This window comes from Cavenderia fasciculata (genome assembly GCF_000203815.1).
Source record: "Cavenderia fasciculata unplaced genomic scaffold Scf_Dfasci-G-b-285a01.f1-5, whole genome shotgun sequence".
Lineage (NCBI taxonomy): Eukaryota > Evosea > Eumycetozoa > Acytosteliales > Cavenderiaceae > Cavenderia > Cavenderia fasciculata.
This window is the reverse complement of record NW_004457708.1, coordinates 377,675-404,915: the sequence shown is the minus strand read 5'-3', so window position 1 is coordinate 404,915 and position 27,241 is coordinate 377,675. Positions and strand designations below refer to the sequence as shown.

General features: G+C 32.8%; 13 protein-coding genes across 13 annotated transcripts; 5 read left to right on the top strand and 8 right to left on the bottom strand.

Moving 5' to 3' along the window:
* Positions 1 to 3: 3 nt before the first annotated feature.
* DFA_03846 (NOL1/NOP2/Sun family protein) lies at positions 4 to 2,490 on the bottom strand (the record flags this gene model as incomplete). Its single annotated transcript, XM_004366199.1, has 5 exons — positions 4 to 773; positions 855 to 1,340; positions 1,416 to 2,073; positions 2,176 to 2,234; positions 2,340 to 2,490. The coding sequence occupies 5 exons, from the start codon at positions 2,488 to 2,490 to the stop codon at positions 4 to 6; spliced, it is 2,124 nt and encodes a 707-aa protein (XP_004366256.1).
* Positions 2,491 to 2,943: 453 nt separating this feature from the next.
* On the bottom strand, positions 2,944 to 4,359 carry DFA_03845 (uncharacterized protein; the record flags this gene model as incomplete). Its single annotated transcript, XM_004366198.1, has 3 exons — positions 2,944 to 2,954; positions 3,391 to 3,673; positions 3,805 to 4,359. The coding sequence occupies 3 exons, from the start codon at positions 4,357 to 4,359 to the stop codon at positions 2,944 to 2,946; spliced, it is 849 nt and encodes a 282-aa protein (XP_004366255.1).
* Positions 4,360 to 4,462: 103 nt separating this feature from the next.
* Positions 4,463 to 6,013, bottom strand: DFA_03844 (uncharacterized protein; the record flags this gene model as incomplete). Its single annotated transcript, XM_004366197.1, has 3 exons — positions 4,463 to 4,866; positions 5,459 to 5,539; positions 5,944 to 6,013. 3 exons carry the CDS (start codon positions 6,011 to 6,013, stop codon positions 4,463 to 4,465), a joined length of 555 nt encoding a protein of 184 aa, XP_004366254.1.
* Positions 6,014 to 6,410: 397 nt separating this feature from the next.
* On the top strand, positions 6,411 to 9,628 carry DFA_03843 (phosphatidylinositol-4-phosphate 5-kinase family protein; the record flags this gene model as incomplete). Its single annotated transcript, XM_004366196.1, has 4 exons — positions 6,411 to 6,413; positions 6,734 to 7,536; positions 7,649 to 7,886; positions 8,210 to 9,628. 4 exons carry the CDS (start codon positions 6,411 to 6,413, stop codon positions 9,626 to 9,628), a joined length of 2,463 nt encoding a protein of 820 aa, XP_004366253.1.
* A 794-nt stretch (positions 9,629 to 10,422) lies between these two features.
* osbL (oxysterol binding family protein) lies at positions 10,423 to 11,938 on the top strand (the record flags this gene model as incomplete). The annotated part of the gene is made up of 4 exons (XM_004366195.1): positions 10,423 to 10,727; positions 10,800 to 11,552; positions 11,637 to 11,834; positions 11,896 to 11,938. The coding sequence occupies 4 exons, from the start codon at positions 10,423 to 10,425 to the stop codon at positions 11,936 to 11,938; spliced, it is 1,299 nt and encodes a 432-aa protein (XP_004366252.1).
* Positions 11,939 to 12,118: 180 nt separating this feature from the next.
* On the bottom strand, positions 12,119 to 13,710 carry DFA_03841 (phosphonopyruvate decarboxylase-like protein; the record flags this gene model as incomplete). The annotated part of the gene is made up of 4 exons (XM_004366194.1): positions 12,119 to 12,938; positions 13,010 to 13,135; positions 13,205 to 13,484; positions 13,569 to 13,710. 4 exons carry the CDS (start codon positions 13,708 to 13,710, stop codon positions 12,119 to 12,121), a joined length of 1,368 nt encoding a protein of 455 aa, XP_004366251.1.
* A 151-nt stretch (positions 13,711 to 13,861) lies between these two features.
* DFA_03840 (uncharacterized protein) lies at positions 13,862 to 15,538 on the top strand (the record flags this gene model as incomplete). Its single annotated transcript, XM_004366193.1, has 2 exons — positions 13,862 to 13,889; positions 14,100 to 15,538. The coding sequence occupies 2 exons, from the start codon at positions 13,862 to 13,864 to the stop codon at positions 15,536 to 15,538; spliced, it is 1,467 nt and encodes a 488-aa protein (XP_004366250.1).
* A 59-nt stretch (positions 15,539 to 15,597) lies between these two features.
* Positions 15,598 to 16,235, bottom strand: DFA_03839 (uncharacterized protein; the record flags this gene model as incomplete). Its single annotated transcript, XM_004366192.1, has 2 exons — positions 15,598 to 15,924; positions 15,987 to 16,235. 2 exons carry the CDS (start codon positions 16,233 to 16,235, stop codon positions 15,598 to 15,600), a joined length of 576 nt encoding a protein of 191 aa, XP_004366249.1.
* A 764-nt stretch (positions 16,236 to 16,999) lies between these two features.
* Positions 17,000 to 17,852, bottom strand: bloc1s2 (biogenesis of lysosome-related organelles complex-1; the record flags this gene model as incomplete). The annotated part of the gene is made up of 5 exons (XM_004366191.1): positions 17,000 to 17,199; positions 17,287 to 17,406; positions 17,481 to 17,662; positions 17,685 to 17,761; positions 17,823 to 17,852. 5 exons carry the CDS (start codon positions 17,850 to 17,852, stop codon positions 17,000 to 17,002), a joined length of 609 nt encoding a protein of 202 aa, XP_004366248.1.
* Positions 17,853 to 17,929: 77 nt separating this feature from the next.
* DFA_03837 (23S rRNA (Uracil-5-)-methyltransferase) lies at positions 17,930 to 22,412 on the top strand (the record flags this gene model as incomplete). Its single annotated transcript, XM_004366190.1, has 7 exons — positions 17,930 to 19,197; positions 19,534 to 20,242; positions 20,354 to 20,435; positions 20,482 to 21,093; positions 21,208 to 21,457; positions 21,552 to 21,831; positions 21,918 to 22,412. The coding sequence occupies 7 exons, from the start codon at positions 17,930 to 17,932 to the stop codon at positions 22,410 to 22,412; spliced, it is 3,696 nt and encodes a 1,231-aa protein (XP_004366247.1).
* A 142-nt stretch (positions 22,413 to 22,554) lies between these two features.
* Positions 22,555 to 23,727, top strand: DFA_03836 (uncharacterized protein; the record flags this gene model as incomplete). The annotated part of the gene is made up of 1 exon (XM_004366189.1): positions 22,555 to 23,727. The coding sequence occupies one exon, from the start codon at positions 22,555 to 22,557 to the stop codon at positions 23,725 to 23,727; it is 1,173 nt and encodes a 390-aa protein (XP_004366246.1).
* Positions 23,728 to 23,805: 78 nt separating this feature from the next.
* On the bottom strand, positions 23,806 to 24,962 carry DFA_03835 (uncharacterized protein; the record flags this gene model as incomplete). Its single annotated transcript, XM_004366188.1, has 2 exons — positions 23,806 to 24,518; positions 24,620 to 24,962. The coding sequence occupies 2 exons, from the start codon at positions 24,960 to 24,962 to the stop codon at positions 23,806 to 23,808; spliced, it is 1,056 nt and encodes a 351-aa protein (XP_004366245.1).
* A 495-nt stretch (positions 24,963 to 25,457) lies between these two features.
* Positions 25,458 to 27,085, bottom strand: DFA_03834 (uncharacterized protein; the record flags this gene model as incomplete). The annotated part of the gene is made up of 2 exons (XM_004366187.1): positions 25,458 to 26,426; positions 26,507 to 27,085. 2 exons carry the CDS (start codon positions 27,083 to 27,085, stop codon positions 25,458 to 25,460), a joined length of 1,548 nt encoding a protein of 515 aa, XP_004366244.1.
* Between the last annotated feature and the right edge of the window lie 156 nt (positions 27,086 to 27,241).

Here is a 27,241-nt window from a genome sequence, read left to right as displayed (position 1 = left end):
TATTTATTTCTTTTGTTTTTTAAATTTACTTCCCAATTTCTTAACCTTGACCTTGTTGTTGTTGTTTTGTTGGTTTGGTTTCTTTTCAGGTTTACCCTTCTTTTTTCCCTTTTTATCTGCCTTTTCAGAGACCTTTGGCACATCACCTTCAAATTCCAATTCATCTTCACTGTCGGTGGTAAATTCTTGATTGGATAATATATTCTTGCTTTTAACTTTAGTTCCTGGTGCAGCTGGATCATATCTTTCACCCAATCTAGTATCATCCTTGAATCCTGAAAATAATGAAACAAATCCTCCTGTTGGTACTGCTGAAGCTATTATTGGTTGCGATTTTGTAATTGGTTTCTTCATTTCTTCTTCTTCGCTATCATCCTCTTCCTCTTCTTCTTCTTCATCTTCCTGTTCTTCATCCTCTACTTGTTCTTCTTCATCTTGATCAAACTTTCTCTTTAAATCTTTATCTTGTTTATCTTTTGCCAATTGTTCAATAACCTTATCAATTTCATCACCAGGAGTTGAAGGGATTTTTTCAAATAAAGCTACAAAGAAACCAATAGTATTATCAACTTCTGGTGCAGTTCTGATACTATAGTCACTGGTTGGATACATTCCAGCAAACCCTCTACTCTTGTTCCAGTTTGGTAGAATCTTTACCAATTTCCATGTTGGCTTTTTAGCATTTAAATATTTAAGTGCTCTAAAAACAACATCTTCATTTTCAGTTTGATGAATTGAACATGTAGAATATGCTACCTTTTTAACATTTGGAACTATTGAAAAAAAAAAAAGAAATATAAAATTAATCTATGTTTGTTTGTTTGATTGATTATTTTGTTAAATTTTATACATACAACCAAAAGCATGTTTAATAATTGATAATTGGAAATCAGCCAAAGTTTGAAGTCTATTTTGATTGTCTCTAGCTTCATTCTCTTGGGCTTGTTCTTTTTCTTGTTGTTCTTTTTCCAATTTTTGTTGTTGTTGTTTCAAGGCAGAGTTGTTGGTCATACCAAACTTTTCATTTAATTTTTCTAATTTCTTTACTTCTCTTTCTTCAAATCCCATTGGTCCTTTTTTGTTGTTGCTATTTTGTTGTTTCTTTTTTTGGAAACTATTATTATTTTGATTTGGATTTGGATTATTTTTTAAATTCTCTTTAATTAAATCTTCAACATCATCGGCTTCATCAGTTGCAAAATGATTTCCCAATAAATGATCAAGTCTATTTACAATACCTGATCCTGAACATGATGGATCACAAAGAATATACTCTACATCTTTAAATTTTGGATCATCCCAACTACATTCCAAAAAACTATCATTAATTGCTGTAATATCTAAAAAATAAATTAATAGAAATTAAATAAAATTAATTAAATTAAATGGTTGGTTGATTAATTCTTTCTACTTACTTTTACATTGTGATCTAGTAGTTAATTTAATAAGTGTTCCACATCTTTTCTTGTCTTTTTCAATAGCATAGATTCTACCAGTGTTTCCCATCAATGCAGAGAGTAATGATGTCTTGTTACCAGGAGCTGAACAAGAGTCAATGACGGTTGCACCTGGAGGTGGTGCGAGAATATAGGATGGCAGACAACTGGCTTTATCCTGTAAAATGATTTGTCCAGTGGTGAGTAACTCGTCGTCATGTAGATCAATGGCCGAAGTGAATATGATAATCTCTTTGAAATCATTGTCTTGGTAAAAGAACTTGTCATTGCTAAAATCTAGTTTAGATTGATAGGTATTGCCATCCTTGAGAATGAAACCTCTATCTTTAAACTTTTGGATGATCTGTTGAATGAATTGTTCGTCTGTCTGCTGTGTCTTTTTGGCCAATGTGTTGATTCTCACATAACGTGGTAGTACCAATGGATTACGAATCGATTCGGGTAACAATCCAGTATTACTAGACACTTGTTTCTTTATCTTTAGTCTTGCCAACGACGAGTTTAATTGTGTCTTGTATCCAATCACTATCTTTTTAGCAAATCCACCTCCTCTAATATCCTTTGCTGTACTAAATAATAAATCATATATCATTACTAACATTATACCATATTTTAGCTATAAAAGAGAAAGAGAGAAAGAGAGATTAATAAACATAAACACAAACAAATTAATGAACCGATTATCTCATTCTAATATAACTCTTTTAAAACAACATACATTCTTTTCCTTTTTAATATTTGGTATAGTTGTAATTAATTCATCTATTATATCTTTATCTGTTAGGATTAAAAGTAGTAGTAGTAAGGATGAAAGAAAGAGTTAGTTATACTATATACTATATATATATACATATATTTGTTTCATTGTTGATATGTTCTTACACTTTAAAGTTTCACAAACCAAAGCGTATGCAGTCTTGTTCTTTGAGTCGTTTGAAGAAGAACTATTTGCAAAGGCTAACCCTTTGATACTGCCCTTCTTCTGTAACAACTTTTCTATAATATTTGAAGCTTGTATGTAGTAATCTGCCATTCTCCTCTCTCAAATACAAATATAAACAATAGATAGATAAGATACAAATAAAACCAAAGATATATGACAAAAAACGAACGAAAGGTGTGTCCCCAAAAATATTGAAAATCATATTGAAATTCGGGAAGAAGATAATATCTTATTATGTCTTTCACATGTGTTGTGTACAATAATAATAATTATATAATGATATTAATAATGATATTTATTCTTTGCTCAATCTGATCACCGATCAAAAGAGAGTAGAAGAATATTATTAATTCTCAAAGTCTTTGATCTAAAATAGACAAAACAACAACAACAACAACATTTTTTGTGTAAGGACACCCTCTCACAATGCTCCAATACCTCTTTAGTGATCACTGTCGATTAGATAACTTTGAAATGTTAAAACATTATCGGATCACTTTTAAAAGTGGTAGTGCTTGGTTCATCACAAAAAACATAAAACAATTATTTTCCATCTAAAAAAAAAAAAAAGATATAACACATATAACATATGTGTTGATATAACAACTTGGGCGATTATTCTTGATGAAAATGTTTTTTAATTATATTGTTTTTTATTTATATTGTTTGTTGTTTGTTGTTTGTTGTTTGTTGTTATTGTTGTTTTTTATTTATATTGTTTGTATTGTTTGTTGTTGTTGTTGTTTGTTGTTGTTGTTGTGTAGAATACCTTTAAATAAATACCTACTTTTTCAAAAAGTATATATTAATATAGGTGTTCCACTTTTTGTTATTTTAATAGTTCTTCTGATTTGTAGTTCACAATTCTAAGATATTTGCTGTGCTTATCTGATGGATGACCCCAGGCTGATCTGAATTGATCAACGAATTGAGATTCACTTTCAAAATAATGCATGACTTCATAGCAGTGTCGTATAACAGGCATCTTACATAAATATTTGATTTCGTAAATCGAATCCTTTTCAAGGGTAGTAATGTTGAATGTTGATACAAGATACTTGACATATTCAAGGTGACCACAAATTGATGATATAATGATTGCAGATTCAATATTATCTAGTTGGAGGCGTGCTGCTTTCAATCCTCCTATATCCTCTTTTTCTTTGATGAAAATATCGAGCAAGAACAAAGGGATTTCATTTCTTTGATTGCAACATGATAATTCTATTGCATCTGCTACATTTACTTCTTGTCGTCGATTGTTGTATAAAAACTATATTAGATTAGATTAGATTAGATTAGATTAGATTAGATTAGATTAGATTAGATTAGATTAGATTAGATTAGATTAGATTCAAATCTGAAGGGCTGACTGATTGGACAGCTGTATCGCTGTATAAATACCTTTAGAATTTCAAAATGACCATATTGAGCTGCATCAGACATTGCTTTATACGTTCCACCTTCAGTTCTGTGTTGATGAAGGAATAATACAATATCCATGAATCCCTTTTTAGATGCTTTGTTTAGAGCTTTGGTGGTGCATCCTTCTTGACGATGCTCATGAAGGAATTTGACGATATCCATGAATCCGTATTTACATGCATTATCTAGAGCTTTGACAGTACATCCCTCTTGACGATGCTCATGAAGGAATTTGACAATTTCAAAGTGTCCCAGTTTGGCTGCCAAATTCATATCACTTCTTGTCCAAACACCACTGTTGTTTGGATAATAGTCATGAAGAAGAGATAAAATATCTAATCTACCTTTTTCTATTGCCATTCGAACTGCAGCCGATGAACATTCACTTTTGACAACTTGAACAAGATATTCAACCATTTCAGTGTGTCCACTTTCAATAGCTTGATGGATTGCTAAGCTTGTTGCACCCTCACTACGATGTTCATAAAGGAACTTTACAACATCAATGTGATTATTTCCAGATGCCGCATCCATAGCCCGGGTTGTTGCACCTTCAGTTCTGTTGAAATGAAGAAACTTTACAACATCAAGAGCCCCTCGAAAAGATGCCGCATCCATAGCCCGGGTTGTTGCACCTTCAGTAGCCTGGTGACCATTCCAATAGATATTCAAGAGTATCAGATGTTGCATTACGATGACGACAATAACGATCGATAACGTCTACTCTTCTTGTGGGTACTACTTTATCGGTTGGTGGTAGATAGTGACGAATGAACTGCAATGGCATTGCATACTTTGATATCATTCCAAGAAAAGGCAACTTGATGATATCTCTTCCTTTGACACCCAAATATCGTCTATCACCTTTTTGGTTTGCATCATACTCTACTTTGAATATTTGACCAATTTGATTGAATATCAATGATCTGATATATGTCATTTTGAATATATCATTAAATGTTGTCGTTGTTGTTGTTGTATGATCATTATTACTATTACTGTTATTAACTGTTGTTGTTGTTGTTGTTGTTGTTGTTGGTACTATTAAAGTCATAACATGCTATAAACTATGGTCGGTATCAAGTGCTAGACTATCTTGTTCAAAAGTGTGACTATCAATTATCACACAATGAAATGCAAAGAATTTTCAGTAGCCGTGAAATAACCTGTGCAATACAATACAATAGGGGATACCAGGTTTTGGTGATCAGATACGGCGCGAGCACGTTCGATTGAGATTTGAAAGAGTTTTTTTTTTAGAGCCACACCAACAACGCCTTTGCACCAACACACAATTATTTTATTTTCAATAATTTTAAAACAAGATATATAGTTGTATAGATCCCCGCCTACCCACCTTACAAAGGTTATTTATAATTAGTAGTCAAAGAGATAGATCACCAAACTTATTTATATTAAAATCTAGAGTATAGATAGATAGATAGATAGACAGGTAGAGGGTTAGGGTCCATATCAAAGATATATATTTAAGTCAAGTCATTGGTTAACAATAACAACAACAACAACAACAATGGGAATGACAAAAAAGGTATTGTATATATCTCTAACCTAGCACCCGTTCACACATTCCAACGACAAACAAACAAACAAACAAACAAACAAACAAACAAACAAACAAACAAACAAACAGACAGACAAACATAAACGAGAACAGTAACAGTAATTGAACGTCGATCAACTTTTTGTTGTTGAGCTGTCGATAATGAAAGAAGAGGTTAAAATCAAAGCAATACATAATAACAAGCAAGCAAGCAAGCATTGGTTCAATACTGTTTGTTCAGTTCAATTTGGTAGATCTTAAAACCACCAACAAACCAACCAACCCAAACCCAACTTAACCATAAAGATCGATCTTGCAATTGGACAATGCCAACAAGAGAGAGAGAGAGAGAGAGAGAGAGAGTGAGTGGTGATTCATTCAATCCTCCCTCACACTCACACTGCCTCCTCCTCATTCACACACAACACACACACACATACAATGCTTTCAATTGGGGGGGTTTAAACCCATCACCCATGATCGTTGTATATATATATATATCGTTGCCGATAAAACCATACACGACACGACACAGACACACATACACACCTACCTACATACAGATATAAAATTTAAAAATCCCAATGGAGGAGGGAATGAAAGCTGGATGTAATCACTTTTAACCATTATAAAAGACACATACACACACACAGCCTGTTGACATTCACTCCCTATCCATCCACCCACCCACATACACATCACACACACACACACACCCCTCCACCGTTATCATCACCTTGCCTTGTTCACAACTACTACTACTATCAATATCACAATCATATATGCAGCTGCTATGATTAAATAATAGTTTAGTTGAAAACCATCATCTTCTTCTTCTTCTATTATCTCTCTCTCTCTCTCGGTCTCCCTATATTTTTCTATTCCAATACTATATAATCATCAAAGAGAAAAGAAAAGAAAAGAACATCACCAACATATATCAACAACAACAACAACAACAACAACAAGACAGAGAAACAAGCTCGACAGACGACACACACACATTTGCAAACATTTATAATGTATGGTTTGAATTGAAATTATATTGGTTGGAACAACAACCATTTCTATTTTTGGATACCGACCGTCCTATATATATATGGTGTTAGGTTTTTTGTTGATTTTATCATAATTATATATACAATTATTGATTGTGATTGACGTGTGTCACACAATTGATTGGATGTGTAGTTGAAGAAGGAATATATATATATTATACATATATAATATTATACACATTTCCATATTTATTTGTTTTATACACAATCTATATTCATTGTACACCTACAATCCAAAAAAAAAAGAGAATTTTAATCTAATATCCATTTTCCATTTATTGTTGAATAGAAATCAAATAGCAACTCTGTGGCAGCAACGACTGTACAAACAACCACTGGTATTACAACGACGACGACATCGACAGTGGTTAATAACACAAAAGTAGAAGAAATGATAGACGACGATCAACCAGTGATCATCAAAAAGTTGGACAGCAACAACAGCAACAACTCTTCTGACAGAAAACTTCGATTGAGAAGAACCGACTCGATTGCAAAATACAAAGCCAAACAATTACAACAACAACTCCAAAAGAAATTGGAAAAGAATGATCGTGGTGAAGAATACTCTTCAGATGAAGATGACGATGATGATAATGACAAAGACGACGATTCAGCAACTTCATCATCATCAGAGGAACAAGAAGTTCCAGATCATACAACAGTGACAACACCACCAACTGACGATGACGATAATAATAATAATAATGAAGAAGAGTTGGATAATATGGTAGATGAAGCACGTACAATGAAAAAGGGTGGTGGTGGTCCACCTAACGCAAATGAAACACCATTTGATGCAACGATGGTGGTTCGAAGAAGACGAGATTCATTGGATTCTGATGACCCCGAATTTGGGTATGAAGATGAACCTGTCTTTACCACCATTTCTCGTCGTAATCCAGGAGATGAGTCGATTCGACCAATCAACAATCCCATCCCAAATCGACCTGTTTTCCAAGTCGAGCAAATCAACGATATTGTCAACCTTTCATTCATTGCACTTCGTACCTCTATTCGTGTTGGTGCCGATGAAGTAGATTCAATCACTCAAGATCAATTTGAATTAATTAAAAAATATAGAGTTTCAATGTAAGAAGCAAGCGACCCATCAACAACAAATATATATATATATTTATATATATATATAACAATCACTCGAGTATTAATCCAATTATTATTCTACTTTCTTTCTTTCTTTTAGTTCTGAAAAGAGAACAGCCATTAAAGATTTTTCACCAAATGTATTCCATAATCTTCGAAATAGATTAAATATATGTCCAACGGATTTCCTAAAATCATGGTCATCATTCATCTCGATCGATGCACATCGATCCAATTCATCATTCTTTTTATACTCTTCCGACAAGAAATATATTCTAAAGACATTGTCAAAATCAGACTCTATCAAATTAAGAAAAGTTTTACCTCATTATTATAATGTAAATATCAACATAGATAACAATAACAATAATATATATATATTTATATTAATAATTATTATCTATCCATCTATCTATAGTATTTAGTTTATAATCCAAATTCATTATTGGTAAAATATTTGGGATTATTTAGAATTGAGAGAAAGTCAAACCAACATGTATATGTTGTATTATTATTAAATATTTTTAACAAGTCACATAATGTTGATGAGGCATTTTATATAAATGTAATGTATATCCAACAACAACAGATATATATATATATATATATTGTATTGTATAATATTAATATTTATTCTCTTTGTCTCTTTCCAATTAATTAGAACGAATCAGATAAAAAATCTCATAAAAGAAAGATACTTTTGGATAATACCATTAAACAAACATTATATAAACAAATTGAAAAGGATACAACATTTTTATCGTCACATGATTTATTGGATTACAGTTTATTGGTTGGAATCAATCGAGTCAACAGTAAAAATGAAGAGGACAAGGAACAACAACAAAAGGAACAAAAGGAACAACAACAACACCTTCAATTACAACATCGATCATCTGCACTTAACCTTATCCAACAATTATCTCCAAAGTTGGTTTCATCGACATCGTCGGCACCTACAACCCCACAATTAAATACTCCACTAACCAACAGCACCAACAGCAATAATAATAATAATAATAATAATAACCTTCCATCGACAGCATCGACACCTGTATCGACAGGCACTTCTTTACTACTTTCTCCTTCACCGATCAACATTGAGGCTGTTGCTGCATCAGCCTCGACACCCTCTTCACTGCACTCTTCATCATCTAACCTGACACCACCTGCCACTCCGACCATCGAGCTTTTGGACTTGGTCACAGCCACCTCGGCAACACCTATCAACAATGTAGTGATTGACCCAATCAAGTCTGTTCCAAGACTATTATTCTTTATCGAGGAAATCGAAACAGTACGCAAATCAAAGAATCTAAAAATTGGCAAATCTCTCAAACGTTCATTTGCCGTACTTCCTCGATCATGGTCACTTCAAGATGTTGTTTTATTAGACAATGGTAATAGTAATGGTAATAGTAATAGTAATAGTGCAACAACACCAGACAGTATTACATCACCAGTATTATCATCATCAACTCCATCCTCTCCACTTGTATTATCATCTAGCACACCTACCTCTACCACCACTCCAACCATTGTCCTTTCCAACTCACTTCCTAATGTACCCAATGTTATTCATCGACCTACTGCTCCACTCTCTTCATCTCCACTTAATCCAAATAGTCATAGCAACAACAACAACAATCATAACCAAAACAGAAACAGTAGTGATAACAATCAAATGAGTAGTCATGGTAGTTCAACCAATCTAAATGGAATGTCCAATGGCAATAATAATAACAATAACTCATCAACAGCATGTTCAAGTCTCAATTCATCAAGTAGCTCAATTACGACGCCAACCACACCACCAACACTTCACAGCAGCTTGAATGGTATTGCCAACTTTGGAAAGAAAAAGGGAAAGAATGGGTTCTACTCTGAGAGCAAGGCCAATGAAATCTATTACTTTGGTGTAGTCGATTTCCTCACCAAATACGATGGAAAAAAGAAAATATCTGTAAAGTCTGCTTTAAAACCATCCATCTCTAACAACAATCCAAGTAATTACCTTAAAAAGTTTTTAAATCATATTAAAGATTTATTACAATTACAACAACAACCAACTGATAAATAATTAATAATCATAATCAAAAATAATAATAATAATAACAAACAAAACAAAACACTACTATACTATACTACTATAAAACCAACAGACAATTTTTCCAAGACATACTAGTAGTGTGTTTTTTTTTTGTAAAGAAAAGAAAAGAAAAGAAAAGAAGAAGAGGAAATATATATTTATTTAGCCATGGCCACCCATAACAATTAACATTTGCAATCTAACTCAATAGAAAATCGATCATAATAATTAATTAATAATTAATAATAAAACTAACATGTAACCCAACCAACAAAATAAGACATACAACAAACTAAATATAAAAATATATTTATAATATATTTTTAAAATTATTTATTTATTAAAATTTACCTTTGTTAACCGTAAACACTGAGTACTGTACTCAAATTTAAAGCAATTGTATTTTACGATTGGAGTATCCTATTGAAATTCAATTAAAAAAAAAAAATATCTTTTCTGAAACGCCGTCGCACTTTTGAGTTTTAACGAGCAAAGGAGGGAAATTCACAACAATGAAAAGAGAATTATTTCCTTTTTGAACCAAAATTTTTTTTTAAATTCCCTTTTTATTATAACATAAAAAATTGAATTCATAGCTATAGCTATAGTGTAAATTGTTTCTTCATAATATATTATAGCTACTATACAAAATAAAAGTTTAATTTATTAATTAATACAACAACAACAACAATAGAGTAATATTTGATCACATTAATAATAATAATAATAATTATACACAATAATTCAAGTTTTAAAAACAAAGAGTTTAAAAAAGAAATATTAGAATGTCAAGGTTCTTTTCAAAATTAAGAGGTAATACAGCAACAGAATCAACTGAAGGTGGTAGTTCAAGTAGTAAAGAAGTAGAGGCATCAGCAGCAGCAGCAACAGGTGAATCACACGATGGAGCACCTGTAGAAGAGGAAGTAGTTTTGAATGAATCAAAGAGAACTATCATCTCTCATTTACTCAAACAAATAAAGTTTGGTGAGCCTATCAAACATCTTTCTCTACCTTGTTTTGTTTTACAACCAAGATCAATGTTGGAATCTTTTACAGATACTTTTAATTGTTTGGATGAATTATATAGGTATGATATTTAAAAATGGTACACATAAATAATATATACATGTGTATTAATATTATTCTCTTTTTCATTTAGAATACAAGAAATACAAGATGATGAAAAAAGATTTATTCAATTCCTAAAATTCTCATTGACTGCATGGCATACTAGACCAAAGGGCATTAAGAAACCATTCAATCCTGTGATTGGAGAACTGTACGATTGCTACTGGGATCCATCAATTGACGAAAAGGAAAAGATGCAAGGTACCACAGAGACTGGTGACGATGTTTCACATTTTGTAAGTGAACAGATAAGTCATCATCCAAGTTGCAGTGCATTCTGCTTTTACAACAAGAATAGAGGTGTCGTTGTCAATGGTAACGTCAATCCAACCTATGTCAAGTTTTATGGCAATTTTGCCGAGTCTTCACTCAGAGGTTTGATCGTATACCACTTTCTAAAGATCAATCAGGTCTATGAAATGACACTACCAGTGATTGGAGTTCGTGGTGTTGTACTTGGCAAGTTGGCTCCATTTGTCAATGGAAAGGCTGTCATTCGATCAGCCGATGGCAAGTACCAGGCTCACCTCGAGTACTTGACCAATGGACTATTATCAAGTTCAAAGAATCATAATGGTATCAAGGGTCATGTCACTGTCAATGGTAAAACTCTCTACAAAATCAAAGGTCATTGGGATAGCCAAATTTTCATCACACCCGATTCCTCTTCCATCTCTTCTGCCAATCTTCCAAATGATCATATCCTAATGGATTGTAAGAAATTGAAAAAATATTCTCATTTTAATTATCCAATTGAAAGACAACCAAAAAATAGTTCTGAAAAGTAAGAAGAGATAAAAAAAAAAAGAATATATATAATATATATATTCAAAATATACTAATATTATAATTATCTTTCCATTTGTAGTATTTGGAGAGTTGTAATTGATAGTATAAATAATAATGATGACAAGACAACTGCTGAGGAGAAAGCTAGAATCGAACAAAAACAAAGAGTTGAAGAAGCACAAAGAAAAGAAAAGGGAGTTTCTTGGGTTCCGGAAAGATTTGTTTTAAAACCTTATAATAGTGAATACCCTGAAACTTATATTTATAAAGATTTAGAGTAAGCCAGAAATATATAATGGAATTAATTAAATATTTATTAATATTTATTTTTTGTTTAGATCAATATTCCCAAATTATTATTCATCAAAACCAACTAGCTAAATCAAACCTCAACCTCAACCTCACCTCACCTCACCTATTACTATCATATAATAGTATTTCACAAAATCATTGTATTACAAAAATTATAATTTATAATCAATAAATTTACAAGATCTTTTTATTTTATTTATTGTAACTAGGTTGACTGACTTCTTATAAATATATTATATTATATTATATTTATTGTTTTGTAACATTTTGATTCATATATTGTGGAATGATTTTCATTACCTGTGACCCTGGGAATCTACCTAGGGCACCTTTAATACATTCAATTTCAGAGAATGTATCAACTGAATCGGTCAATGAGAATTGGTATTTAGAGTTTGATTCGTCTTTGGACTTTAATAATTGATCGACAAGTATTGGTTTGGTAATGACAAATGGAACTGGTTCACTTGAATGATCACCGCTTAGGACGGGAGTAGAATGATCACCAGTGACACAAATACTATAATGACCGTTTCCATCTCTTTCTGCTTGTGCCAAACGTACAATGATCGATTCCAACATTTTATCGATACGTTCTAAAAACGATACTTTGAGATCTTCATTCTTGTCATGTCCGGCATCATCAACTGCCTTTATGTGAAGGAAACCAAATTGATATGATTTCTTTGTGCTGTCTTGTTCATCAACAATAGTATTTACAAGTGTATCTGCCTTTGATTGAAGATTGGTATGATAATCTCCAGTTCCTCCTGGTGCTTCGACTACATCGACACCTACAGACATACCCAAACCGGCAATAATACAAGTTGGTGCAATCATAAATGCATTCATATCGTACAATTCATTAAAAGTTGGTGCTTGCACTCTTACTCCACATCCACGAAGTAGTACCACATTGGCTGCTGCCAACCCCTTTTCTCTTCTATCTATATTGATTGGATGATTCTCTAATGCCTTTTGAATTTCATTTGATAATTCATTGGTTACCTTTGCCGTTATCTTTGCTTCAGTTGTTTCATTTAATGGTTTTGCTTCTAATAATGGTAAACTAAATCAAATCAACAAAATCTAAATAAATAATCATGAATGAAGGTATTTAATATATATATCTTGACATACTTGTCTTTAAGTGGATCAGTACTTGAAATTGCATCTGATAATAATGGTCCTCTAACTCTTACACCACAACGATGTTCAGTTGCATATTTAACATCAACTCTATATTCTGGGAATGATGGTAATTTACTATATAATGAAGAAGAAAGAATCATTATTAGTATATTTTATGATTTGTTTGTTTGTTTGATAATTTACATTCCAGTTAAATGATCACAAAGAGTTGGACCTAAATGTTCAAAGTTACGATCAGCTCTTCTTTGAATGACGATACCAGTCTTTGTATCAAGTGTAGCAAAGTTTGATTTAAAAGCAATGTCACCTGGGTTCATATCTAATCCAGCACCCATCGATTCAAACGCACCACGACCACGATAATAAGTACGTGGATCATAACCAAGAATTGAAAGATGTGCAGTATCACTGCCACATGCATATCCCGGTTCAACAGGATCCATTGCTCCACTAACTCCACTCTCTAAATAAAAATAAAAGAAAGGAATGATTAATCATCTTTGTTCTTGATATGTGATATGTGATATGTGGTATATGTGATACATACTAGCCATTAAATCCATTACATTTGTATTTGCCTTTTCAAGTGTAGTTTGTCTATTGTACTTTGGTATAGATGTATCTCCTAGACCATCGACCATCACAAACACCATTTTATTCTTCTTTTGTTGTTGTTGTTGTTGGCTCATTCTTGAATCTATTATCTATCTTCTATGTATATGTATATGTATATGTATATGTATGAAATATCTAATTAAAGAAATGAAGATGTTCATGACAAGTCAGCACAAAAAATGAATCTTTTAATTTATTATTCTAGTTTTGAGGGAAACACATAAAATGGAGATAAATAATAGTTATACTATTAGTTTGTTTTCACATGTTGTACAAACAAACATTATCAACCGTTTGATTGATTTAATCAATTCATCTAGAAAGATTAGTCGGTGTGACAAATACGGTCGATTAGTTAAAGATGATGGCGACGGTGGTCGAGACCTTTGCAAGCTTGTTGCACCAGATGACACTCGGTTACAAAGAATCACATCCGACGAAACATTATATCTAATGTATAAAGGACACCCAATTGAAAAGAGAAAAGAATCAATCAACCACAGTGAATTGATCAATGGTATTGCATTGGTGTCTAGATGGTGGTTACATGTAGTTAGACAATCAAGAACTAATCTTGTTATTAAAGGTCCATTGGAATATTCATTCTTACACGATACATTGCAATCAGATTATTCAATCTACTCTTTTAATAATATACAAGTACTTGATTGGCAGGTCTTACATAAATCAAACAAGACTAGTAATGTGCAATCAAATAAATATAAAGAGGAGTTTAAAGTAGTCGACCAATTAATACAACTATTGCCACAACTCAAGATAGTACATTATACATGTGAAAATGCACCTGTCGAAGCATCAAATACCATCGTCGAGATGATAAGACTATATAGTCCACAATTAGAGATCAATATTGATTTATCTATCAATGGTGTTGGAGTATTTAAGTGGCCACTACAACAACAACAAACTGGTTCTTCCAATAACAACAAACCAAATCATACAGTCATTCGTATTGGACAGTTATTTGGTGTATATCAATATGAAGGAGAAACATTTACAAAATCTTTCTATCAAATGTTGGATATGCTCAAACCAAGTATACTGAATCTATGTTGTTCTCAAAACAACGAGAATGGGCCGTCATTTGATCAACATGTGCCAATCGATGAATTAATCGCCCATCTCTCTGGTTCCATCAAACACATCAACTTTGGAGATACTTTTATTAAATTGTCAACTCTAAGTAGATTAGTAAATTGTACAAAAGGATATGGTTTGGAATCAATCAGGACTGTCGTCATACCACATAATCACAATATAGCCAATTGGAATGAAATTTGTTCAACTCTTTCATCCAACAATACTCGAGTAAAGAGATTGGATTTGAAACGTGTTAATCTTCCAATGGCTTGTGATATGGTCGGTGAACCATTTGCATCGATTTGGGCAACCAATACAACCGTCGAGTTTCTTAGATTGACACATTTTGATTGTATAGGTACGACATCTTTGTTTTATACCAATCTATGTCATAACCAAACTATCACCAAGTTAATGTTGACTCATGGTACCATTCAACAGAGTCATCTTGCCGAGTTTAGTTTGGTTCTATCTAGTAACACCAATATTGTCCATTTAGATATCAACTCTAATTACCTACAATCTACCAAAGAGTTGGTCAATGCATTCAAAACAAACAAATCAATTCGTGTATTGAATATAATGAATAATCAATTTACAAATAATGCCTCTGCTATCATATCAGAGGCATTATTAGAAAGTGATACAGTACAATACTTATTCCTCGACAGAGACTGGATCAACCCAAACCAAAAGTATTTCAAACAATCAAAATCATTAAAAGAGTATTACCAAGAATGTGAACCAACTCTATCCAACCATATAGATGAATGTTTCTTTGATCGTTTTCTTTTTGATTAAATAAATTATTAGTTGTATTTATTATTATTATTATTATTACTATTATTTGTTGTTGTTTGTTAAGAAGAAGAAGAGGATAAAGATATTTCAGTATACATCATATCTTGAGTTGTTTCAATAAAACTACGATCTATATGAATATCATTCTGCCAACATGATACTAGTGTAACGAGTTGATCTCGATCATAGATTGATAAGAGTGTCTCTATGATACTCTTTTTGTTGTCTAGTGATTTGGTATACATTGCAATCACCAATTTAAACTGTTCACTATACTTTGCCAACAATGTAGTTGATATAGACCGAGAACTAGATCCTGATGATCTCTCTTTAACAACCAATTCCAATTGACCAACCTTTTGATTTAATTTATCTGTTATCGATGACTATAAATAATATGATTAATTCTTTTCGTAAAAGTCAAACATATATATTTATTTATACATACCAATTCAGAATAACAACTATAAAGTCTTTGATATTGTAGAGAGATTGAATCAAACATCTTTGATCTAAGTTGATTCTGTATAATGTGATTATCTTTGATTGAAGCAGGCCATTGATAGGCGTCGATAAACGATTGTTTCAAGTGATCGTTGACCATTTGGTTCATCGTCTTGGTACCCTTGTCTCTGAATACGATCCATTGTTTCTCCAAGTCATTGTAGAACTCGAAATAACTAGTAATCACATCCATAAATACATTGATTATGAGAGAATAGAATCAAAAGTATATCTATCTTTCAAACTTTAAAAAGTCTATGAAGGAAGGACACTTTTGCAATTTTAGTTAGTTTTTTTTTTATTTTTTTGATTAAAAATTAATAAAAAAAGAAATATATATTATTGTTATTTTACTATTCTAGAGAGGAGTAAATGTTGTGTGTGAGAAGGATGGGGTACCATAATACATGATTTTAGACAATAGTTTACAACCTATCGAACCTTAAATAAAAAATGGTCATTCATCATCATCATCACAGTTTGAATTTATTAATTTATTTGTTATTTAATTATTTATATTTTACAAGATAAACCCAACATCATCACCTTCAACAACATCAAACAATATGATTAAAATGAAAGGGCTACCAATTTAGAAGATGGAACCAACTTGAATGAAAGATAGGATAGAGATTTTTCGCTTGTCTATTACCATTGTCTCTGATTCTTTCTGAATCCCTTGAAGATGCTGTTAATTGAATATTTATATTATCTATAATTTAGTAAATATTCTACATCTTCAAGGGATTCAGAAACTATAGTTTCTTTTGGAATGGTCTAATATATACCAGTGCACAGATCTGAACTGATCTGACCTTTCTAAGATTGCTTGAATATTTATAGAATAAATTTAATGATTATTTGATTCAAAAAGTGACTAGTCTAGAGGTTTGACATTATTACTAATACATATAACTTTATATATATATATATATATATATACATAAGCTAAGTTATTTATTTGGGTGTAGTTGTTGGTGGTGGAACTGTAGTTGTTGGTGTTGGATTGATTGGTAATAAAGCAGTCTTGTCGATATTCTTGAATTTGTTTTCCAATCTTTTAGTATATTCATCGATCACTTGAACTGTCTTTTCCAAGTCCGTTACATTCTTGTCCAAATCATTAATCTTTTCAATATATGGTTGAAATTGTTCATCTAAATTGATTGAATGAGTTATTAGTTCATCAAAAATATATATATGATTGATCTGATCTGATCATTCATTCATTCATTAGTTCATACATTGTATCTTTAAATCATTCATATATAATGTTAATCCCTTTGTTATTTCAGTCATATCATGATACTTTGCAGATGTAACATTATTCATTTGTACCAATAGGTTATAATCGGCAAGTGTTGCTAAAAAGGAGAAAGAGTGAGAGGGTCAGTCTAAATATAATATCAATCAATCAATCAATCAATCCGATACATACTTGCCAACTCTCCACTTAGATACTTTGATACTTTTGTAAACATCTCTGTTGTCGATGCCTGTAGATCTTGTTGTACTGGTAATTGTGGTCTTGCTATATCATTCTGTGCCTTTTGTTGAAATTCATTCACTTCTTTTGGTTGTTCTGTAGAGGCTGTAGCAGCAGTTGTATTCTCTACTGTACTATTATTATTATTGTTTGTACCTTCCATGTTTATAGGTATTTGATTTATATTTAATATCAGATGCAGCTGAAACAATGAAATTTGTACTTTGAATTTTCTTGGTTCAAATTTAAAATCATGGAGGTTGACTACAAAGATTATTATTATTATTATTATACTTTCTTTAATTCATCGCAACTTGTGATCATTAATTTTACTTTACTTTACTTTACACTTATATAAGTTGTGTGTAGAGAGAGAGAGTGATAGATAGATATATATATTTATGGATAATAATAATATAGTATTTACAAAAGTTATATCAACAAAGTATATTAGAAATATTATATTTAATCAAGTTAGAAGATTGAATAGATTACAGAATAAAGGTGTATCTATTAAATATAGAGATGTTGATTCGTTGGAATGGTTGCTTGGACTCAGAGACACTAGTGCTTGTAAATCATTGGTGAGAGAAAAGTTGGTAAAGAGTATTGGTCATATTAGATTCCCAACACATCAAGCAATGGAGTTGATGTGTCAATTAGAGTTGGATCTATTTATACAAGTGTATCAACACTTTAAAGACGATGGAATTGGTCGACATCACATCATACTAGACAGTGCATGTAAAATTGGTAGATTAGATATCGTACAATACCTCTTGTTGGATCAACAACATCATCCATTCACAAATCACGCTATTGAATATGCCGCTCGCAATGGTCATTTGGATTGCATAAAGGTGTTGTTTGGGTGTGGTCAATTCGATCGAGATGTACATATCACATGTCTAGCATACGATAGTGCTGCCAAAGGTGGACATATTGAAATACTACAATACTATGACAGTTGCTTTACAATTGAATCGACAAACAATTGTATCGATGAGGCATGTAAATTAAATCATGAACCGATTGTTAGATACTTGCTTGATAATAGACCGGACCTAATGTTCTCAAACTATGCTGGATGGAATGCTGTGGAGAATGCAAATGACAGTCTGTATCGTCTGTTACTCGACCATCACCAGACACGGTGCCAATACACACACGGTGACGATATATTCACAAGACATGCATCCGAATCACCGTATGTGTATGGGGCATTGGCCAAAGGCAACCTACAAGCCATCAAAAACCTCATTGCTATGGGTGGCATCAAACCGACACTCTCTGCAGGCTCAATGAATAGTATCGTGGCGTCGGGCAACACCCAGCTGCTGGAATACCTCGTCACCGAGGTCAAAGCATTCCATTATCTGGATTTCACGTCGTACTATCAATTTAGAGGCTGTCTTGACACTGCCATTAGAATCAAGCATGTGGGTATGGTCAAGTTGGTCTGCAAGCTCTTTAGCCTGGCGACTCCGGCAATGCGTATGTTTGACCAGGCGTGTCGTACACGAGACACTGATATCATCGGCGCTGTCTATCAAAAAATGCGTGATGACGGGACAGAGTTTGACCAAACCATCACTGTACGTGACACCAAGTCACTCCTATACCTCTACAATCTAATGCCAAAAACACACTTGTTTTCAATTGATACAAGGTATTTTCATCAAGACACTCAAGATGATGATCAACTCGATGACATACTAGAGATTGACCCAACACGTCTCCCAGGAATAGATCATTTCACCTATGAAAATACATCGTTTGCTCTAAAGAGAATTGCTAGGTATCCCAACCTAAACTATTCCAACAAAGACTATGTTTATATATCTCGACTTGGAAACCTGGTACTTTTAAGACACTACATTGAAGTATTGGGAATCAGTCCTCTAAACGATGACCAAAAGGAGAGAATGTTTACACAGGCGGTGATTGGTGGACACTTGGATGTGGCCCAATACATTGACGACACGCTTGGGTTTCATGTAGATAGTCCAAGTGATAAAAACCTTCTTCACTATATCATACCAACCGGTAACCTACAACTATTCGAGTATCTATTGGCATCACCACGGTTCTCAGCCACCTACAAGATCACTGAAAAGACTGTATTGCTAGCTGCCACCAACCATCAACTAGGAATGATTAAATTAATATTTCAGTATCGAAAAGGAATGACAGTCACACAATCAATGATTAGAGCAGCTATAGATACCAATAACCTCCAAATGTTTAGACTCTTTGAATCCAAAATACCAAAAAACAAAGACCGATATTCATTTGTCACCAAGTCTTCATTCAAAGGTCCTTTGGTCAATGGTAATTTTGGTATATTTAAAGAATTGGCAGATTATTATAACAGGTTTCAGGCAGACCACCAAATTGTATTGGATCAGGATGATTGGTCACAATTTGCAAGGATTGGGTCTTTTGTGGCACTTGAAATGTTAAATGTGTTACCAAGAGACCTAGAATCACTACAAATCAATCAAATATTTGTTAAAAGGGTATTCGAAAATAATCATTATACCTATTTTAAATCACCACTCTTTCCAACTCTAAAATGTAAAGTTGCACCTCTCTACACGGATCTTATGCACATGTCCAACTTTACATTTCTTAAACATGTAATAGATCGGTATGGTCCATTGGGGTCTGGTTGCGCCCTCCCATTTAATAATCCAACCATTTCAAAATATATTGTTAATACTAATCTTAAAATATTTAAATAAACTAAACATATATGTAAATATTAAATAAATAAATAATAAATCTAAATAGTTTGATATTTTACTTTTTTTTTTTTTTCTAAGACACAACGGTCGTCTTGTGATGAATATGCATTTTCTGATCTAAAGTGCTCATCATTCGTTTTCAGCCTCTACTTATACTTAAGTATAAATGAATATTGGTAGTATTCGAACATATATCTCTCGATCAGAGAAGACTATAGTTGGTAGTACTCATCGATTAGTCATTGGTAGTAGTACTACTACCCCTTATATTAGTAAAGATAGTTGTAGTAATAGTATAATCAATCATAGTAGTAGTAGGTTTTATAGTACTAGTAATAGTAATAGTGATAGTAGTAATAGTAATAGTGATAGCAGTAATAGTAGTAATAGTAATGATAGTGCAACTTCAGATAAATCTATATGGTCAAGTGTTAAACAATACTTGTTTGAAAGTAATGGAGTGATTTGGGAATCATCACCGGTGGAAGTGATGAGTAGAAGACAACTGAAACAACACAAGAAACAATCGAAAAAGGATGGTGTACCAACCAACCTCTATCAGGCAAAGGTGACATCGTACGGACCCAACTTTCAAGGTATTGCACAACATCAAGACGTGATTCTGAGCAACCTAAAGTCAACACCACTTAAAGTAAAACAACCTCTTCATATCATCGATGCACTCAAAGATGAGATAGTAGAGGCTCAGGTATTTGGTAAAGAGGATGGTTATTATACAGGTAGAACGAAAACGGTTTTAAAGAGATCACCAAATCGTGCTCATCCACTATGTGATCACTATGGATTGTGTAATGGATGTAATATGATGCATATGGTCTATGAAACACAGCTGCAAACAAAAGTAGATTATTACAAACATCTATTCCACTCGAGTGGTGTTGTAGAAAGCGAAGATCAAGTATCACTACTAGATATCCCAAAACAACCAAATGGATTCGAGTATAGAAGAAGAGCACGTCTCAGAGTACACTTTAATCGCAAGACCAACAAGATCGACGTTGGTTACGATTCCCCTAAAATCACAAGTTTCCAAGTTGAATATTGTCCGGTACTCGTCAAAGAACTTCAACGTATGCCAGTTGAACTATCCAAATTAATTGAATCATTATCAATTAAATTACAAATACCTTCAATCGAAGTAACTCGTGCTGATAATATAACGTACGTGTGAAACAAAAACAAATCAAAAACAAATCAAAATAATAGTATAGTATATTGTTTTGGAAATAATATTAATAATAATTCTTTTTTTTAGATCATTTTCAATAAGAGTATTAGAAGCACCTGAAGAATCGGATAGAATCAAAATACAGGAATTTGGAAAACAACATGATGCCATTATAATTTTACAGCATGGTGGACCTGGTTCATTTGAAAAGATATATCCAGAGCATCATGTAGATATGAAATATTCACCAATCGAAGGAATTACTCTCAATATATCACCAGTTGATTTCATGCAAGTTAATGCAAATGCAAATACAGTAATGGTACAAAAGGTTTTAGATTATTTAAATTTAAATCCATCAGATAATGTATGTTAAAATTAATAATAATAATAATAATAATAATAATACACCACATCTTTAACTATTAGTACTAATATATATAAATTGATTAGTGTTATGATTTATATTGTGGAGTAGGAAATTTTACTATACCAATGGCAAAGAAGGCAGGATCAGTCATTGGATTTGAACTATCACAAGAATTACTTACAAAATTAATTCATAATGTTCATTTGAATAATGTCAAAGGAAAAGTACAAGCTGTACTATGTAATTTATTCACAGAAGATATTCCATTTTGTGGCAATGATGTTGCTTTGGAAAATGGTGTAGATGCTACTCAACAACAACAACAACAAATAGAGAATACCCCAATGAGAATTAACAAGATAGTGTTAGATCCACCTCGATCAGGTGCACAAAAGATTTGCAGGTCGATTCCTCCCGGTCTAGATTGTATTGTCTATGTGTCGTGTGGTCCCGAGACATCACTTGTCAAGGATCTTTTATTGCTTTCACCAAACTACCAAGTCAAGGAAATTAAACTATTGGATATGTTTGCTCAAACTTCTAAAATGGAGGCTATTGCTTATTTAATTCCAAAATAAATAAATAAATAGCGTAGTTGATATTATTTAATTAAGATTTTTTAATATATGTTTTTACACAGGGTGTTTTCATCTTCATTTATTCATTTTGTTTAGTTGTTGCAATTGAGTATAATCAATCAAACATACAAGCTGTGACAAGATGAGTGGTCGAGTTTGGTCAAACGATAGCGATAGCGAGGAAGATGATGAACAAGATCAAATCAGCAATACCATTGGTGATGTAGATGATCTAACATCAAAGTTGGGAACTTTATCAACTAAAGAACAAGATATTAAAAAGAATGATGTTGTTGTAAAAAGCAAAGAGATAAAGTCTACCACAAGTGACTCAACAACAACTACTACTACTACTACTCCTCAAGTAGCACATGTAATACCTGCCTCTCAAAGACCAGATGGTACATGGAGAAAAGAGATTCGAGTAAGACCTGGTTTCATTCCTCAAGAGGAACAACCAAAATACCAACCTCCACAGAAACGTTTTGATGGAGATGTCAACAACAACAACAACAATAGATCACCTGTTAAGCCATCAGTTACACCAACAAAACAACAACAATCATTGACGACAACAACGACAACAACAAAAGTATCCTCAACAACAACAATTATTCAAAAGGGTAGAGGAACGTTTTCAAAACCTAAACAACAAGAAGAAGAGGAAGAAGAAGAATACGATCAAAGTGACGACTATGAATCGGATGAAGAGGATAATGAAGATGATGAAGATGATGAAGAGGATGATGAGAAAGTAAAGAAAGAAATAATTCAAGAATCCAAGAAAACAACCCAATTTGTAAATAATAGTAGAGATAGAGATAATGAATTCACATCACCATCAAGAGATCATTATAATACTAGTAATAATAATAATAGATATAATTCACCAAGAGGATTCTCTCCGTCTAGAGGTGGAGGAGGTGGTGAAAGAGGAAGAGGAGGATGGAGAGGTGGAGAAAGAGGAAGAGGAGGAGGAAGTGGAAATTATTCCTCTCCAACTAGATATAATAATGATAATAATAATAATGGTCCAGCTCAATATTTAAACAAAGGTTTTCTAACAGATGATGAAATTAAGTCATCACCGTCATCATCATATAAAAATAGATATAATAATAATAATTCACCATCAAAGGATTATGATCAAAACAATAACTATTATCAACCAAAACAAAATTATTCTCCAAGAGGTGGAGGAAGAGGAGGAGGATTTTCATCACCAAGAGGTGGAGGAGGAGGATCGAATGGATCTTGGAGAAAATCAAATTCAAATAGTGATGATAATGGTATAGATCCAAATAATCAATTATAATTAATTAATTATACTGCACACAACAAATTCGTTATAATAAAATAACTTTTACCACAAGTTTATTTATTATTATTATTATTATTTAATTTTTGATTTAAGATTCTTTAAAACTTCAATTTCATTCTCATTTTCATTTGGATGTGTCATTAATTTCTTTAAACGTTTATCAATTTCTGCTGGTAGACCCAAATCGATGCATTGTTTCTTGTTGTGTGGGTTGCCAGATAATTCCAAAAGAGTGGATTCACATTTTTCACAGAGAATGGTAAGATGAGCATCCTTTTGATCGTTTCCATTGTTGTAACTCTTGATGAGATTGACCAAAGCCTCGACAATACCCCATTCAACACCTTTGAGTCTGAGTGATGGTTTGCCTTGAAGGATTTTTCGTAAAATGTGTACTGCCTTTGTCATACCAGAGACACTGTTGGCAACACTGTAGGTTGTAAGTTCACCAGTAATTGGTTTGGGAATCATAATATCGACGCTTGGTGCCAAATAAGAGATACAAATCTTCAAGACAGTGTCTGCCTTTTGTTGATCGAGTGTGTCAACATTACCAATAAGACTGGAAATCAAAGACAAAAACTTTTCTCTACACTTTTGATCGTGTTCTCTACCCAAAATGTTGATTGCCAAATCCAATACACCAATACTATTCAAATATGCTTGAATCGATTCTTCATTTTGACTAAGGATTGCTACACAACTTGTAGCTTCTGCTCTAATTCTATCATCTTCATTTTTCATTAATTCAACAATAATTGGTATACCTCCAATTTTAATGTAATCTAAAAAATATAAATAAAAAGAGAATAAATATATTAGTATTTTGTTATATTTCTTTTAATGAATGTTTTAATGAATATATAAATATATGATTTCGTCATACCTTTTGAATTATCTATATCTTCAATATAGAATTCTAATTGTTCAAGTGCAGTTATGATTTGATGTTGAGTTGATTGTGGATCGGCCAATACATCATTGATCTTTTTCATTCTCTTTGCGTCATCTTCCAAGTTTTCAAATGCTTGTCTTAACCAATCGTAATCTTTTGGGTCACGTTCTGGTACTTGTGAATCTTGAAGGTTTGGTGAATCTGAATGAGTAAGACAAAACTTGAGTAGACCAGGCCCGATATCTCTTGGTAGATTATATGAACTGGCAGGTTTAGGATTAGGTTTATTAGTCTCTCCTTTTTGTTGTGATTTTATTGGTGCTCCTAAATACATGTTTGAGTATAGTATAGTATATGTTATGATATATAGATAAAAGATAAAGATCGTAGTATATTAGCTAGTATTATTATATAAAAAAAAGATAAAAAGATAAAGTTTATCTGTTGTGAATGAATGATATGATTTATATTAAATGTTGTAAGTTGTGTATATATATATGCAAAGTTGTAAAGTGGGTTCTAATAATAATAGTGTGAGAGAATTATTAATTTAATATGACTCTGAAACAAGGGTGAGTTTCATCGTCTTTTCCTTTTTTGTTGAACTAGTTTTCGTTTGGATTCGTCATGTTTCTCGCTGAAAATCACCATACCAAAAAACTAAAATTATCTCTTTTTATTATTATTATTATTAAGATAGATACAAGATGGATGATAATAATATATTTTATTTTGAGATGGTTAGTTTGTTAGTGTGTTTAGTTAGTACATTTATTTATAAATTAGGCGCATTTGTGTGTGTGTTTTAGATATATTTTGTTTTTTCTTTCTAGATATGTTTAAATAAACTTGGAGGAACTGCAAGATAGACAGTTTCAGCACCAGTTGAAAGAGGTAATTTCAATTGGAGGGCAAGGAATGGACCACCGTGCATTGGTTCTCTAAATGGTTCGTTTTTAGGTTGATGACGTGTGATGAGTTGTTGAAATGATGGATAGACTGTTTTACCGCCTTTGTAGAGATAGCTGGCTCTGTTGCCGTCGTAGAGCACCTTGATGTTTCCGATATCACTCGATCGACTCGATGCGACATAGGATATGGTGTAACACGACTTTTCAGAGAAAGAGAACCGCACAAGATAGGCTCCTTTTTTCTGACCGGCAAGAGCCGAGTGAACCTCGTTGGTCGACATTGCACCTCTAAACCCTGGCATGGTACATACATCCCACATTCTATCGAGTGGATGCATACCACCATGTCGAGTGATTGGTCCAAAGTATTGTGTGAATCGAGCAAAATGTTCGAGTTGGACCGTTCCTCGGTTGGAATCGGGTTCACCAACCTCGAGCATTTGCTTTAAACATTTAATCTCTTTAGAGTATAGTGGCACCACTGAACTGTCGAGTCCGAGGTGTTCGACAAATCCGTGATAAAACTCCTCCCACCCCATCTCGGTGCGCTCCTTGGCCACACTCTTCCAAAAGCATAACGAGTCCATATCCTCTTGTAGCAGTTCGTGTATGATGGCACCTTCAATCATGCGATTATCTATAATCTCTTGGAACGATGGTCTCTGAACTGGGTTTTTGTGCCAACACATGTAGAGAAAGTCTTTGAGTCGATTCGACCATTTCTGGTCGATGGGGGGACGCACTCCCTCCTCTATCGCACCTACCATCTCTGGATAACTCTTAAACATCCCTTCATAAGGATCACGTTGTGTTAACATTGCCCATAAACTAATCCCAAATGAATAAACATCTGATCTTTCATTATATTCTCTATTTTGTAATATTTCCTAAAATAGCAAAAAAGATAATATTATTATTAATATTCTCCATCTTTTATATTTATCTCTCTTTTTATCTTATCTCTTACAGGAGCCATATAAGCAGTACTACCAGCTTGACCAGTTAATTTAGAACCTTGTTTAACTTTACAAAGACTAAAATCACTAATTTTAATTTGAAAGTTGGTACCATAGAGAATGTTTGATGGTTTAAGGTTCAGATGTACCATGGGAGGAGATTGACGATGCATCCAATTCATTGCCAATGATACGTCCTTGGCAACCATCAATGCACGTTTAGTGTCCATCAACAAGGAGATGTCGTTGAGTTGTAGTTGTTGCTGTTGTTTGATGAGGTGGTAGACAGAGCCTTGCAAGTATTCAGTGACTATGTACAATTTGCTTGGTGTTTTACAGACACCCATCAACAATATAATATTTGGATTACGTAGTTGCAACAATATCATCACTTCTCTCAACATATTGTCGACGATTGATTGTTCCAAATCCTCTAGATCAATTATCTTTACGGCTGCCTCCAATCCTCTAACCAATGCTCTATGTATCTTTGACCATGGACTAGAACTAATCTCCTCCATCAACTCTATCTCGTCTAATTCAATTGTCCATTTCTTTAATTCTCTTTCAATTTCTTTATTAGAGTACATTATATATTATAGATATTTATTATTATTATTATCTATTGACTATAGTATATATTATATATTATTGTTGTTTATACTGTGATGGACGATGATGATGATGGTAATGATGATTAGACTTTAATTATAATAAAGTGATGTGAAAGAGTGAACAAGGAAACC